Here is a 15,000-nt window from a genome sequence, read left to right as displayed (position 1 = left end):
GTCACATCCCCTACATTACATACAGACCCGCCGCTGTCTGACCAGTCCTGATAACGCAGTCACATCCTCTACATTACATACAGACCCGCCGCTGTCTGACCAGTCCTGATAACGCAGTCACATCCCCTACATTACATACAGACCCGCCGCTGTCTGACCAGTCCTGATAACGCAGTCACATCCCCCACATTACATACAGACCCGCCGCTGTCTGACCAGTCCTGATAACGCAGTCACATCCCCTACATTACATACAGACCCGCCGCTGTCTGACCAGTCCTGATAATACGTTACATACAGACCCGCCGCTGTCTGACCAGTCCTGATAACGCAGTCCTGATAATGCGTGATCATATCCCCTGCATTACATGTTATTACTGTGTTGGGGACTGTAATCTATTAACCCCTTTGCCACGTAACAGCTGCAGTAGGGTGGCCCACAGACCTGTCACTCACCCTGCCTGTCTGAGACCCTCACCCAATAGAGCTAGGACCCTGTGGCCTCCGGGCTGCAGTACACTTAGTGGAGTGAGATCTCTGACTGTGATTGGAGAGCTTGTCCACATGACTCGGTGCAGCCAGTCAGCAGCCCCGGCTGTAATATCAGAGTCATTCTGTTATTGCTTCCTGGATGTACCACAGTCTGGGGGAGGGGTGGCAATTAACGGAGATTAGGGAGTTGACTGGTGGGGGGGCATTTAATTGAGGGGTAAGAAGGTGACGAGGGACTCGTGTGTCTCGGGAGTTATTGTTGGACCAGTTTTTCCCTGTAATATTGGGCACATCTACCAAATGTCCTAGTTTGTACAGTCCCTCTCTGTGCCCCCTCTTCCATGCCCCTTTCTCCTCTCCTCTGATGCCCCTCTCTCCTCCCCTGATGCCCCTCTCTCCTCCCCCTGATGCCCCCTCTCTTCTAGGAGGTCAGAATGTTTGCTGGGTGTGAGGGTATCGCAGGGTTCTACAGCCCTAAAAGCCCCGATAATGTGTATAGAAACAGCCGGAAACGGCTTTATAAATTAAACGGGGTAAATAAACCCCATTATTCTTCTTCTTCTAAATACAAAGTGAATGCGCTGCTCTGAAATCTCGCACCCCTCGAGCAGGTACCAATGCCCCCTAACCTGTGCCCGGCGGGTCCTTGTCGGCAGTGCGGGACGGTCCCCTCTCTGGTGCCGGTCCGGGTATGAGCCTTTTCCTTGGAAAGAGCGGAGACTGCAGTACAGACACGTCACGTGTGTCCGTCTGCGGGATCAGACCCCTGTGTGGGGGGGAGAAAGCCCCTAAAGGGGACATGCGAGTGGGGAGCGTCTGCAGGGGGTTGCAGGGGCTCTGGGGCAGCAGGGCCATGGCGGAGGTATTAGAATTGGCCAGGCTGGCAGGTGGCAGAGGGGGACTGGGGCAAAGCATCTTCTGGTTAGTAGTAAGGTGGAAAAGTAGATGGGAGGGGATAGCCTGAGGGCAGAAGTCAGGGGGGGCAGTTTTTAGTATATAGGTCTGAGCACCCCCTAGGATCCCCCAGCACCACGGCATGGCCATTTCAGAAGGCGCAGATGTAGGCAGGGGCCAGAGCAGAGAACAGGGACAACATGAGGGCAAACGTGAGGCAAAGAGGGGGAGACAAAGAGAGGTGGATAGCGGGGTTTAAGTGGCCATGCGCAGTAGAGAGGGTCAGACGCAGCGGGTATTGCGGGGTTGGAATAAGGGGAGAGAGAGACACACGTGTTAGAAGGGAGAGGTGCGTTGGGTACAGCGATTGGAGAGAAATGTCACTGTTAGTCTGACTTAATGAGTAGGAGTACAAGACCCTGCCATCATATTGGGAGTGAAAGCCCGTTATGGGATCACCTGTGAGAACCAGGGTCGCCCGAGGACACAGTGATTCCACGCGGAGACAGCGCGTGCTTCGTGGTGCAATCTAAACGAGGCCTAGTGACGAGTTCATGGCCCAGCGGACCATCCGCCTCAAAGGCTCCGGACGATGCCGTGAAATGCGCTCTCCGGGGCTGTAGCTGGAAACCTATTTATCTCCACAAGTAGTTACAGGTGCCAAGAACTCTACGAGGGCAGCTCACCCGGACTCCTCACCTGTGTATTTCATATGGCTTTCTAATGCCCCCAGGAGGCAATGCCGATCACAGAGGACGGGCACCTACATGGGGCAATGCTGGCGCACATGACGACAAACATGGCTTAAGCATTGAGACGCAATGCTCTGCAAGTAATTGCGTGGAATATTGTGGACCGAACAATACTGTCCCAGGACCATCTTATCATCTCACCCCATTCGAGGTCCCAATATCAAGACAAACAACACCCGGGCGATAAAGAGTCTGTAATACGTTATTCAAGTGGGACCAGACCGCAGGGCAGCCTGGGACGCTAAGGGCCACACCAGTACACATCGCAACCGCTCACTAAAGCCTTTCATTTTAGGAAAACTAATGGCACAGGGTCGGCTACTCCTTCCAAGGATAGAAATGTCCTGCCTAAGCCTTCCTTTGATGTTGAGAGGAACTCTTGATCAGATGTGTCTGAAGAGACCGCGGATCGTGGACGGTGTGCCATGTGTCCGGCCGCCTGCTCTGAAACTGGCCACTAGGCAGAAGGCCACGGAGCCGCTCAGTGCGTGCAATCGAAGGCGTGTGGAACGCGACGTTAGGTTTGCAGGATGTGCCGTGGTTCAGTGGGATAATCTCATATGTTTAGTGATGTCAGAGTTATTTCACTTCCAATACATTCTGTTGACATGTGAATTCTGTGTTTAACTCTCCCCACTCTTCTTTTGGCCAACAGCCTTGTTAACACCCTTTCCTCCATCCCCATTTCTTAATATCAAGTATAATACAGTCTCTTACCTTCCCTGCTTCTCGTGTCTCCACCATCTGCCATTCCCCGGATGTAAAGCTTTGCCGTGGACTGTGGGGCTCTGTCCTCCCCCGTTCCGGGCCATTCTTTGATGGCAGGCTGGAGAAGCCCCTCCTGTTGCTGCTTCATGCTGGACCGCGGTATGCGGGGTCTTGTGCCATACAGGTGTCCTCTTTTTGGGTCTTGGTGCTGTGTTGGCCTTCCTCCTATAGCGTGGCTTAGAGATGACTTTTCAGCATTATTGTCTTTGGGGACATCTTTACCCAGATCATGGGGCTCTTTCCCTCCTTCCACCTTTTGGAGACCTGTTTGCACACCCTTTGGTTGCCTTTCCGTTTCCCCCACGTTTCGAGCAGTTGGGTTTTGAAGCCCTCTTTCTCCCGTGGTCTGGGCTTTTGCCTGCTGATTATTCTGCTTAATAAGTTCGTTGCGATACTTTAATTCCCGGAAGGTGGTGACCTCCTTGCCTGCAGGTGCTGCCGGAATGTGTTGCCCACCGACTTGGCGGTAGAAGGCCGTGGTTGTCAGTTTGTTGACCGGTGGGTGCTCTCTGTCGGGCGAGAATATGATTAACCAGTCACTCTTGTCTCGCCTTGCCTGTGGAGCTGGCTGCCATCCCGTGCTTCGCCTCCTTTTTTGAGCCAGCTCATTGAATGAGGTGATATTCTTCCTATGACTCTGTTCGGAGTTAGCTCCTGAGGGCAACCCTGGCAGGAGCTCATCATCTGCCCCAAAAAGCCAATTGGCATTGGTGGCAACTCCATGGCTGGCAGCCACATTTGCATTTTTGCTGTCTTGTCCCTCTGCCTTTTGCTGCACTTTTTTGTCGCAGTCCACATATCCGCTAGGCAGCGTCTTATCAGGGTGACCCTGTGGTATAGCATTAGAATTAGCATCCAAGGCATCACCCGGCCCGCTATCCTTAAGTGGGACAAGTTTGGAGTCTACTTTGTGGTCTTTAATGTTCAGGGAGGGCTGGGGGGTGATAGGATTTGTTTTTGTGTTAGTGACGGCAGAAACATCCCCGGATGTGGGCGACTCGTAGAGCTGCTGTGTTGGCGAAACATGCCCCTCGCCGGCTGCATCCAGCGGGATGATAGCAGGCTGTTCATCGGGAGATCCAGGCCCTTCCTGCTGCGAAAATTCTTTAAAACACATTGAGGAGGGGGACTCATCAAACGAGAAATCGGAGGAGCTGCTGCTGTCTGAAAAAGGTGAAGAGGGGGAAAGGGGGCTGCCCGGCGCGTTACACGGGGACAATGTCTCCTCGCTGACATTTGCTTCCAAAATGTGTCGAGAGCTGCCCAGCCACGTGCCCACCTGCCCGAGGTGCTTGTCACAGCACTGGCACGGGACTGACGGGTCATTGGAATTGGCATCGACCTGAGTGGCGTGTGTCGTGCCCTTCCAGGTGTGATGGCTTCCGGTTAATCCTCCCTCGCCGGGGTCGGTGGTGACAGGACTTTCCTTAAGCTCGGGTCGCAGAGAGAGGTGCACACCAAGCGAGACATGCTGGAGGTGCACAAAATTTAGGTTGCTCACAAGGGCGTTTCGTGGAGCTAGCATGGCTTTGGATATCCAGACAGCCCTGATGCGGTATGTCTCCGGGTCTCTCTTAAACTTTTGGGACAGTTACTCTGTCATGATGGCAACATGGACACTGCCCAGGCTCGGACTTCTACATTGCGTCCATCACTGATGCTGACTGCAGTGCAGCTTCTCTGGACACGTGTTTCTAGGATGTCTCCTGGACGCAAACCTGCAGAACAGAGGATCAGAAACAAGCAGTGTCAGGGGTACACAGAAAGCCAGGATTCAGAAGTGGCACCCTAGGAAAGCCATGCGAAAATGAAGAGAGGACAACTGGTCTGACACGCAGCGCACAGATCAGTCTGTACTCAACATTAGCGTTCTACTCACAGAGATACAGCGTTAGACCGACACACAGACGAAACCACAACCCATGTCTGATGAATGACGACCATTTTAGTCACATAGAAACCCTGTTGGCTCTAGCTGTAAGGGCTTAAACCGAAATCAGTCATTGGTCTTGTCTTAGATTCGGGAGCCATATGCCTATCCCATGCATGTTTAAATCCCCCATCAGATTCAATGGTGGAGCAGATGACTGTACGGTGGGGGTAAGGGGTGTGAGGGCTTTTGTGAAATTAACAGGGTGATGGACGTTTTGTGAGGATTACGAGGTTATGGACACTTGGTGATGATTTCGAGGTTATGTTGGAGGCTTGGTGATGATTACGAGGTTATGGACACTTGGTGATGATTATGAGGTTATGTTGGAGGCTTGGTGATGATTACGAGGTTATGGACACTTGGTGATGATTTCGAGGTTATGTTGGAGGCTTGGTGATGATTAGGAGGTTATGGACACTTGGTGATGATTACAAGGTTATGTTGGAGGCTTGGTGATGATTAAGAGGTTATAACGGACGCTTGGTTATGATTACAAGGTTATGATGGAGGCTTGGTGATGATTACAAGGTTATGTTGGAGGCTTGGTGATGATTACGAGGTTATGATGGAGGCTTGGTGGTGATTACAAGGTTATGGTGGAGGCTTGGTGGTGATTACAAGGTTATGGTGGAGGTTTAATGATGATTACGAGGTGTAAATGTGCTTACGTTTGTATGAATGTACTAGTAATCCTTGCATGGACGGGTCAGGAAAGCACCATGAAAGCACATTAGAGCGTCTTTTAGTGCAGCCCCCATAATGATTTGGGCATTTGTAATACATGGTAGATGTCGTACCCGAGGTGGAGTGTGCCAATCCTCCGTAATCACACCCGGAAGCCTCTCCACTTTATGTCCTTTCCCCCCCTTTTCCTTTCCATCACTTTCTTCCATCTTCCACTGCCTTCTCAACCTGTCATCGCTGGCCTCTTCCCCATCACTGGTCCCTCCATCCTCCTCATGTGCCTCTTTACCCTGCCCTCCTCCCCCTCGCCCAATCTCCACCACCCTGCCGCTGCTTTCATTATGTGGATCACCGGTCAGCCTCCTTCCGTCTTCCAGTGATGGTGGTAGAAATGTCCTACCCCGGGAGCAGGGTGGATGCTGAATGCAGAGCAGTGGTGATGTGCGATTACCTCACTGCAGTTACTGCAATGCACCCTCCAGCCTGCACCCCCCCTATGGAGACTCTTTCTGCCCCTTCCCCTCTCTATACAAAGAATGGTATGCACAGATTGTCCGCACTAACTGTCTCCCATTCCCACCAGACTGCAGACAGTAATCGGTTCCTACCCATCCACCCATGTCTCAGTCTCCCCTGTTATTATCAGGCACCATTATCCACCGTTACCATCTGCCCTTCACTGGGGTAATGGGAGAGATCACCTACCTGGAGATCTTGGAGCTGCTGTGACAGCCTCAAAATATCTCTTCTGCCCAGCATCCATATGAGGAGGGACCAGGGAGGGGAGGCTGCCCAGCATCCATATGAGGAGGGATGGGGGAGGGAAGGCTGCCCAGCATCCAGGAGAGGAGGGACCGGGGAGGGGAGGCTGCCCAGCATCCATGAGAGGAGGGACCAGGGAGGGGAGGCTGCCCAGCATCCAGGAGAGGAGGGACCAGGCAGGGGAGGCTGCCCAGCATCCAGGAGAGGAGGGACCAGGGAGGGGAGGCTGCCCAGCATCCAGGAGAGAAGGGACCAGGGAGGGGAGGCTGCCCAGCATCCAGGAGAGGAGGGACCGGGGAGGGGGAGGGTGCCCAGCATCCAGGAGAGGAGGGACCAGGGAGGGGGAGGCTGCCCAGCGTCCAGGAGAGAAGGGACCAGGGAGGGGAGGCTGCCCAGCATCCAGGAGAGGAGGGACCAGGCAGGGGAGGCTGCCCAGCATCCAGGAGAGGAGGGACCAGGGAGGGGAGGCTGCCCAGCATCCAGGAGAGGAGGGACCAGGGAGGGGAGGCTGCCCAGCATCCAGGAGAGAAGGGACCAGGGAGGGGGAGGCTGCCCAGCATCCAGGAGAGAAGGGACCAGGGAGGGGGAGGGGGAGGGTGCCCAGCATCCAGGAGAGGAGGGACCAGGGAGGGGATGGGAGGCTGCCCAGCATCCAGGAGAGGAGGGACCAGGGAGGGGAGACTGCCCAGCATCCAGGAGAGGAGGGACCAGGCAGGGGAGTCTGCCCTGCCTCCAGGAGAGAAGGGTCCAGGGAGGGGAGGCTGCCCAGCATCCAGATTAAGAGGGATCAGGGAAGGGAGGCTGCCCAGCATCTAAGAGAGGCAGGACCGGTGAGGGGAGGCTGCCCAGGATTGGAGGGACCAGGGAGGGGAGGCTGCCCTGTCAGATATTTTATGATAGAAAACATGAATTCTATATATTCTGTATTTTACATGAGCACAAAATGGAGTCAGAGCCATTTTATTTTACTTAATCATATAATGATTATTTCTTTTTGTCTTTGTTCCCTTTATAATTAAGAACAAAGAAGTATTCAGTATATATGATCCTATGAATGTTATCTTCCATGAGAAAGTTAAGGAGTAGACACTGCATATCCTTAGGAATGTAAATTGGGATGGGGGATACGTCGTAAGACCCCCAAAACCTAATTTACTACCTAGGAGGTACGTGACTACAAAGACCTGATTTACTATCTAGCAGGTAACATCCAAAGATAAGGTGACCATGGATGAATTCCAAACACATATGTAACGGTCTTAAGTTATTTCTTAGACCAGAGCGTCTCTCGGAGGTAAATTAAGAAATTACAACGGTGTAAATATGAGTAAAAGTCCTAATTATAATGGGTGAAACCCACCGTTATGATTGGAGAATTCCAACCAAGAGGTGGAGGCTTTGATAATAAGCCCCGTCTTTAAAAGCTTATGTCTTTAATAATTTAGGGACTCACCTTAAGAACTCACCTTAAAAACGCACCCTGGAACAAGACGGACCCTGACGGACTCATTTCAATTTACCCCAGAGAATTGGAATCTTAAGATCCTGGCACCATATTTCACTCTTGGAGTTACTTTGAGTTCTAACCTCTATAACTTTTAGTAAGTTATATTTTTTTTCCACTTTATTTCTTGCCAATGAACCTGGATTAATTTCTACAAGGACCGGTGGGACAACAGCAACAAGTGGTGGTAATTATAATTGTTTTATTATTCTGAATAGAGGTGAATTTTGTCTTCATATAGAATTCCCTGTTTCTGGGAAGTACTATATTGCATTATTGTATATGACGGCTTGTGAGACTGCAGCTTATAACCCGTGATAATAACAATAATGAAAAGGTATTTTTACCTGTAGATGGAGTTTGACATTATTTGCATCTATTAGGAACTTCACTAATACTCTTAGACGTTATTAAATTATTTTAATTTGTTATATTAGTTGAACTAATATATAAATAGAGTTAGTGATCTTTTTATTACTGCCCTGATTATTATTATTTTGGTTGCTGAGTGGGATGGAAATTAATTGTGTGTTAGACTCATAAAGTAGTGATTCATATTGATAACTCTCGATAATATACTGTATTTGGATATACTGCAATTTGACATGTTTTAAGAATTTTCTCTTTTATATCATGCACTGTGTGACTCATATAGATATTTTATAAATTGTATTCACAATAAATAATATTTTTGATTGATTATCATTGTGATATATATCTGATTTGAATTATAATTTTCAGCGATCTGAAAGGATTTAGGATCGGAGATAAAATATAGGGTGTCTCCTAAAATTAATATTGTGGATGTGGTACCGCAATATTTGGTAGCGTCGTTATTTTGCATGTGGATAAAATATTGCTTTACCTATTTTGTCTCATTAAAATCCCTAACAGCCCAGCATCCATATGAGGAGGGTCCAGCATCCAGTAGAGAAGGGATCAGATGGGAGGGGAGGCTACCCAGCATCCAGTGAAGGAGGGGAGGCTGCCCAGCATCCATATGAGGAGGGTCCGGGGAGGGGAGGCTGCCCAGCATCCAGGAGAGAAGGGATCAGAGTGGAGGGGAGGCTGCCCAGCATCCAGGAGAGAAGGGAGGGGAGGGGAGGGGAGGCCAGAGCAGGGAGATTAGTAAAGTGCGTGTAAGCGAGCCTTGATGTATGGATCAGCACACTGTATATTATATATATGTTATTTATGGTTATTGGAGGTTCCGAGCCGTATGGATTTTGTTTTTTCTCGTCATGTAGCTTGTCCTGTCGTCAGATCTGTTACGTGTGAGTGAAGCCTCAGGGCCAAACATGAGGGCGAGTCTGATCTGCTTTATTATCCGCCGCCTCAGAGAGAAATCGCTAAGGGTCCGAAGCGTGACGTGTAAAACTGAGAACGGTGACGGCCGTTGGGTGCAAAGTCATATGATGTATCATATGATGTGTAACATGCAGTGCAGGCCCCGGGGTACACGGTCATGGCCTGAGGGCCAGAGCTGAGCGCTGGGAGCCATCATCGAAATACTTTGTTTCTGTCCCCTTTTTTGAAAATGTGGTGCTGCCCCAGCAGTAACAGTAATGCCCCAGCAGTAACAGTAATGCCCCCCTGCAATCCTTAGGAGGTGAAGCACGCCATCTTACATTAACTACACAAACCACGTGACTAATTCCCAAGTATGTTTACTGGCATGTTTAACAGAAACACACAACGCACCGTGGATTAACACTTGGGTGTGCGCTCGAAGCCGACCCGTAACGCTCTCATAGAAAGCTCTGCAGCGGCACGCCGATGGGAGCGGAGCCGCGCGGCCGGACGCGGTACCCCCGATAACAGCTTTCTGCCCAGCTAACGGCCCCTGCTTTTGTTCGTTTAATAAGACGCGGCCGAGTCGATCCTGCCTCCTGCATGAGGGGCAGTCGTTACCCTTCCAGCCTCTCCTCTGGAGGCTCAGGTCTCTGACAATAAAAAGGCCAGTCCCGTGGCGATGCGTGGACCGCGTGCCACGGCGGGCATCTCACTTCTGCCGTTTGTAGATCTTGCGTGCCAGGCCGTTGAAGATTTCCTTGGAGAGTCCGTTTGCATGCTGGGAGATGAGGAGCTGCAGGTGCTGGTAACTGTCTTCTTCGTACCGTCTGTAGACTGAAGGCAGATCCAGGTCCTCGTAGAGCTGCTTCACCTTCTGCACCTTCTCCATGTCATGCTGCCCGTAGTTCTCCTAGGAGTACATTACAAGAGTTAACAGGCTGGACCGCTAGGACCGAACGGTGTTTACCCGGCCCCAGACAAGCTTTTAGGCCGGGCCCCATTGGGCAGCGCTTCTTCCTTTCACCCCAAAGCTGCACCCAGGTATGGTTCTGTACCTCTAGGATTTTCCTCTGCTCGGGGGTCACTCTTCGTAACGCCTCTACCACCAGCCAACCACACTTGTTGTCCTGGATGTCGGTCCCGATCTTCCCCGTCACGCTGGGGTCTCCAAAACAGTCCAGATAATCGTCCTGCCATGGAAGAGACCGAGGAAGAACATGACAGCCGCCTCACGGCTCCCCCTCTCCCCGTAAACATGACTTCTCATACATGCAGTCTCATCTCGCAGCCGGCCATCGCCCATCACACCTACCTGAATCTGAAAGAACTCCCCCATTTCCAGCAGGATGGTTTTCGCACTCTTGTGCTCCTCCTCACCGTCTATTCCAGCCTACGACAGAAGAGCGACAAACAGGAGATGAGGCTGACCCAGAGACGCCACGCGCTTCCGTATAGAGTACGCACTTATAAAGAGATTTACTTTACAGTACAGTAAGCCGGCTTTACGCCTGCGACGCGTCTTCCAACTCACCATGTACATGGCGGCAGCTACGGGCAGATAGAAGGAATAAAACGCCGTCTTAAATTTCACAATGGATTTGTACCTGCGGGAGAAGACGAGGCCGGAGTCACATGCAGTCAAAGCACCCCAGCCATGCCCCCCCCCGCCATTTTGGACAGCAGGACCCCAGGCCTCGCGCTTAGGACATTACACAGTGCCCTCTCCCCACCGTGCTGGAAGCTTCTCCGGGACCTCACCTCGTCTCCGTATATCTGTTTAAATCCACTTTCCCTGGTTGAGCCGTGATTAAATCCAGAGCCTGGCCCAGCTCCGTCTGGTAGGAGACCTGCGGGTGGAGAATTAGGAGTCAGCTTCGGATCCAGACAGTCCTCCCGCTCGAAACGCCAGATGCCCCCCGTGGCATGAATGTGACTCGCTCCCCACCGCGCTGCACTCACCTCCAAAAAGAGCTCCAGGAGACTGAGGTAGTAGGGCTGCCCGCGGCAATATGTCTTCAGCAGGCGATAAATGCACGACTCGAGCAGAAAGGCGTCGTTAACGGCATCCAGCGCGATGCCCTCCTGTCACGTGAACACAGACCCCCGTTAACGGCTCTCCCGTCATACCAACACAGACCCCCATTAATGGCTCTCCCGCCACACCAGCACAGACCCCCGTTAACAGCCGGTGTGTGAACTCACCTTCTTGTACCAGCAGGGCTGCCCTCGGCGGGTCACAGAGTTGTCCATTATATCATCGGCCACCAAGAAGAAGGCTTGGAGCTGCATCGAGGAGACAAGGACCGTCGGTCAGGGCAGAAATGAGGTTTTTCTCAGAAAGTCAGGGCCCCCGTGATAGCCGCCCGCCTCCCCGGAGCTCGTCGCTTTCTCCTGCCCCCCGGCCCGGGTACTTACGAGCTCCACGCACCAGCCCACAGCCAGCGCCCTCTGCAGGTTGCCGTCCTTCTGCAGCTCAGGTCCGACCAGCTCTCTGTAGGAGGCCAGCACAGCCATTCCCCGATTGCATTTCCCACCAGGGGTGTTATACTCCAGAACCTGCCGACACACACAGCACGTTTACCCCCGGAACGAGACCCCGCACCAGAGCCACACCATAACGCCCCGGCCGCTCACCTCTTTCAATCGGGAAACCGCATCTCCCACCTCGGGATGCTGCCGCTCGGCGGTCAGATCCGTCACAATCTGCTCAAAGTACGCGCTGAACTCTTGCAAGGATTGGTCGGAGGTCATGGTGGCCGCCTGTGGAGGAGAAGCAGCCGCGCGTTACCGGAGCCGTGCCGACCAGCTATCCCGTTACATCCCGCGATCTCTCCCGTTACAAACCAATAACGGAAGTACTGCTGATCTATACACGGCTGTCGTACCCCCAAACCCCTAGGAAAGAGGGGCTGACTAAAGTAAACAGGGACACCGGGCAGGTATGTATTGAGACTGTAATGCAGGTGGTAAAGGGGAGGAAGAGCGTGTGTGTGTCGCTGGGCGTCGGGGTATAGCGTGTAAGGGTACGGTGTAAGAGCGTGTGTGTGTGTATCGCTGGGCGTCGGGGTATACGGTGTAAGAGCGTGTGCGTGTATCGCTGGGCGTCGGGGTATAGCATGTAAGTGTATGGTGTAAGAGCGTGTGTGTGTGTCGCTGGGTGTCGGGGTATAGCGTGTAAGTGTATGGTGTAAGAGCGTGTGCGTGTATCGCTGGGCGTCGGGGTATAGCGTGTAAGTGTACGGTGTAAGAGCGTGTGTGTGTGTGTGTGTGTCGGGGTATAGCGTGTAAGTGTACGGTGCAAGAGCGTGTGTGTGTCGCTGGGCGTCGGGGTATAGCGTGTAAGTGTATGGTGTAAGAGCGTGTGCGTGTATCGCTGGGCGTCGGGGTATAGCATGTAAGTGTATGGTGTAAGAGCGTGTGTGTGTGTCGCTGGGTGTCGGGGTATAGCGTGTAAGTGTACGGTGTAAGAGCGTGTGTGTGTGTCGCTGGGCGTCAGGGTAAAGCGTGTAAGTGTACGGTGTAAAAACGTGTGTGTGTCGCTGGGCGTCGGGGTATAGCGTGTAAGTGTATGGTGTAAGAGCGTGTGTGTGTGTGTATTGCTGGGCGTCGGGGTATAGCGTGTAAGTGTACGGTGTAAGAGCGTGTGTGTGTGTGTGTATCGCTGGGCGTCGGGGTATAGCGTGTGTGTGTGTGTGTCGCTGGGCGTCGGGGTATAGCGTGTAAGTGTACGGTGTAAGAGCGTGTGTGTGTGTCGCTGGGCGTCGGGGTATAGCGTGTAAGTGTACGGTGTAAGAGCGTGTGTGTGTGTCGCTGGGCGTCGGGGTATAGCGTGTTAGTGTACGGTGTAAGAGCGTGTGTGCGTGTATCGCTGGGCGTCGGGGTATAGTGTGTAAGTGAACGGTGTAAGAGCGTGTGTGTGCGCGTGTATCGCTGGGCGTCGGGGTATAGCGTGTAAGTGTACGGTGTAAGAGCGTGTGTGTGCGTGTGTCGCTGGGCGTCGGGGTATAGCGTGTAAGTGTACGGTGTAAGAGCGTGTGTGTGTGTCGGGGTATAGCGTGTAAGTGTACGGTGTAAGAGCGTGTGTGTGCGTGTGTCGCTGGGCATCGGGGTATAGCGTGTAAGTGTACGGTGTAAGAGCGTGTGTGTGTGTGTGTGTGTGTCGGGGTATAGCGTGTAAGTGTACGGTGTAAGAGCGTGTGAGCGTGTGTCGCTGGGCGTCGGGGTATAGCGTGTTAGTGTACGGTGTAAGAGCGTGTGAGCGTGTGTCGCTGGGCGTCGGGGTATAGCGTGTAAGTGTACGGTGTAAGAGCGTGTCTGTGTGCCCACATGCGCATGTGTTTTAGTAACGGGGGCAGAGGCACCATCCCCATCCTTACCCCTCCCTAGAAAAATGAGGCAGAGGGATTTGGGGCGACAGAGGGACTGGTCAGGCTGGTCAGAGGGGATCATTAGCATGGTTTGCTCCGGTACAGGGTTAATGTCTCTTACTGCCCCTGGGCGGAGGTCCCTCCCATGACCGGAAGTGGCGGTATAGATCACCCACCCGGCATTGGCTCGGCGCCTCCGCACCCGTCAGCTGCGCTCGCCGGTACCGGATAACGGGCGGGGATCTTCCAACCGATAAGGGGCGGAACCCGGTCCCGGCGGCTCTCAACAGGCGGAGCCACATCGGGAGCTACCCCGGAGTCTCCTCACGCATCGTCCAGGAGCCGCCCTATTACGTCAGCCGCTGCCCTGGCGACAGTAAGAAGCCCATCTGATGGGAGGGGCTATGGACCCTATATACCTCTTACCGTACGAGTCTCCTCCACCAGTAAGAGGCTATATACCAGCCCCCCCTATAGACCATACAGTAAGAGGCTATATACCGGGTCTGCACCCCCCCCATAGACCATACAGTAAGAGGCTATATACCGGGTCTGCACCCCCCCCATAGACCATACAGTAAGAGGCTATATACCGGGTCTGCACCCCCCCCATAGACCATACAGTAAGCGTTTATATACCGGGTCTGCCCCCCCCATAGACCATACAGTAAGAGGCTATATACCGGGTCTGCACCACCCCCCCATAGACCATACAGTAAGCGTTTATATACCGGGTCTCCATCCCCCCCCCCCATAGACCATACAGTAAGCGTTTATATACCGGGTCTGCCCCCCCCCTATAGACCATACAGTAAGAGGCTATATACCAGCCCCCCTATAGACCATACAGTAAGAGGCTATATACCGGGTCTGCACCCCCCCCCATAGACCATACAGTAAGAGGCTATATACCGGGTCTGCACCCCCCCCATAGACCATACAGTAAGAGGCTATATACCGGGTCTGCACCCCCCCATAGACCATACAGTAAGCGTTTATATACCGGGTCTGCCCTCCCCATAGACCATACAGTAAGAATTTATATACCGGGTCTGCATCCCCCCCCATAGACCATACAGTAAGCGTTTATATACCGGGTCTGCCCTCCCCATAGACCATACAGTAAGAATTTATATACCGGGTCTGCCCCCCCCCATAGACCATACAGTAAGAGGCTATATACCGGGTCTGTACCCCCCCCATAGACCATACAGTAAGAGTCTATATACCGGGTCTGCACCCCCCCATAGACCATACAGTAAGAGGCTATATACCGGGTCTGCATCCCCCCCCATAGACCATACAGTAAGAAGCTATATACCAGACCCCCTATAGACCATACAGTAAGAGGCTATATACTGGGTCTGCCCCCCCCCCCTATAGACCATACAGTAAGAGGCTATATACCAGGTCTGCCCCCCTGTAGTATGTATATACTACACGGTATGTATGTATATGGGGCTATTGATTGTGTGTGCCTTTTATGTATTATACAATATGGTTCTATGTATTGTGTGTGCCTCATAGTATATCGTATGGGACTATATATTG

At 52.5% G+C, this 15,000-nt stretch overlaps 2 protein-coding genes across 3 annotated transcripts in view; both read right to left on the bottom strand.

The window, feature by feature from the left end:
- RUSC1 (RUN and SH3 domain containing 1) overlaps nucleotides 1-4,547 on the bottom strand; it is a 28,439-nt gene extending 23,892 nt beyond the window's left edge. The window contains exons 1-2 of the mRNA XM_053474335.1: nucleotides 2,856-4,547; nucleotides 1,122-1,505 (exon numbers count right to left, since the gene is read on the bottom strand). Coding sequence (XP_053330310.1) covers nucleotides 1,122-1,505; nucleotides 2,856-4,431 — 1,960 coding nt within the window. The 5' untranslated portion in view covers nucleotides 4,432-4,547. The remainder of the gene's footprint in view (nucleotides 1-1,121; nucleotides 1,506-2,855) is intronic.
- Nucleotides 4,548-9,440: 4,893 nt separating this feature from the next.
- Nucleotides 9,441-13,807, bottom strand: FDPS (farnesyl diphosphate synthase). Of its 2 annotated transcripts, none has more exons than XM_053474704.1 (10): nucleotides 13,626-13,807; nucleotides 11,717-11,842; nucleotides 11,498-11,638; nucleotides 11,285-11,365; nucleotides 11,042-11,164; nucleotides 10,841-10,929; nucleotides 10,614-10,686; nucleotides 10,395-10,472; nucleotides 10,138-10,272; nucleotides 9,441-9,992 (listed from the first exon to the last, which is right to left on the bottom strand). In XM_053474704.1, exons 1-10 carry the CDS (start codon nucleotides 13,749-13,751, stop codon nucleotides 9,792-9,794), a joined length of 1,173 nt encoding a protein of 390 aa, XP_053330679.1. In that variant the 5' UTR covers nucleotides 13,752-13,807; the 3' UTR covers nucleotides 9,441-9,791. The 2 variants fall into 2 exon arrangements, with proteins under 2 accessions (XP_053330679.1, XP_053330680.1); XM_053474705.1 differs by having other exon boundaries at nucleotides 13,571-13,686.
- Nucleotides 13,808-15,000: the final 1,193 nt, after the last annotated feature.

This window comes from Spea bombifrons, chromosome 9 (genome assembly GCF_027358695.1).
Source record: "Spea bombifrons isolate aSpeBom1 chromosome 9, aSpeBom1.2.pri, whole genome shotgun sequence".
In the NCBI taxonomy this organism is placed as follows: domain Eukaryota; kingdom Metazoa; phylum Chordata; class Amphibia; order Anura; family Pelobatidae; genus Spea; species Spea bombifrons.
This window is presented reverse-complemented; position numbering and strand designations above follow the sequence as displayed.

Excerpts from the sequence above, each read along its gene's own strand:
- FDPS (XM_053474704.1), bottom strand. The coding sequence starts at position 13,751 with ATGTGGCTCCGCCTGTTGAGAGCCGCCGGGACCGGGTTCCGCCCCTTA. Across the intron at positions 10,687-10,840 it reads AACAGATATACGGAGACGAG|GTACAAATCCATTGTGAAAT; the intron begins GTGAGGTCCCGG and ends CTTCTCCCGCAG. Across the intron at positions 10,473-10,613 it reads TAGCTGCCGCCATGTACATG|GCTGGAATAGACGGTGAGGA; the intron begins GTGAGTTGGAAG and ends CTTCTGTCGTAG.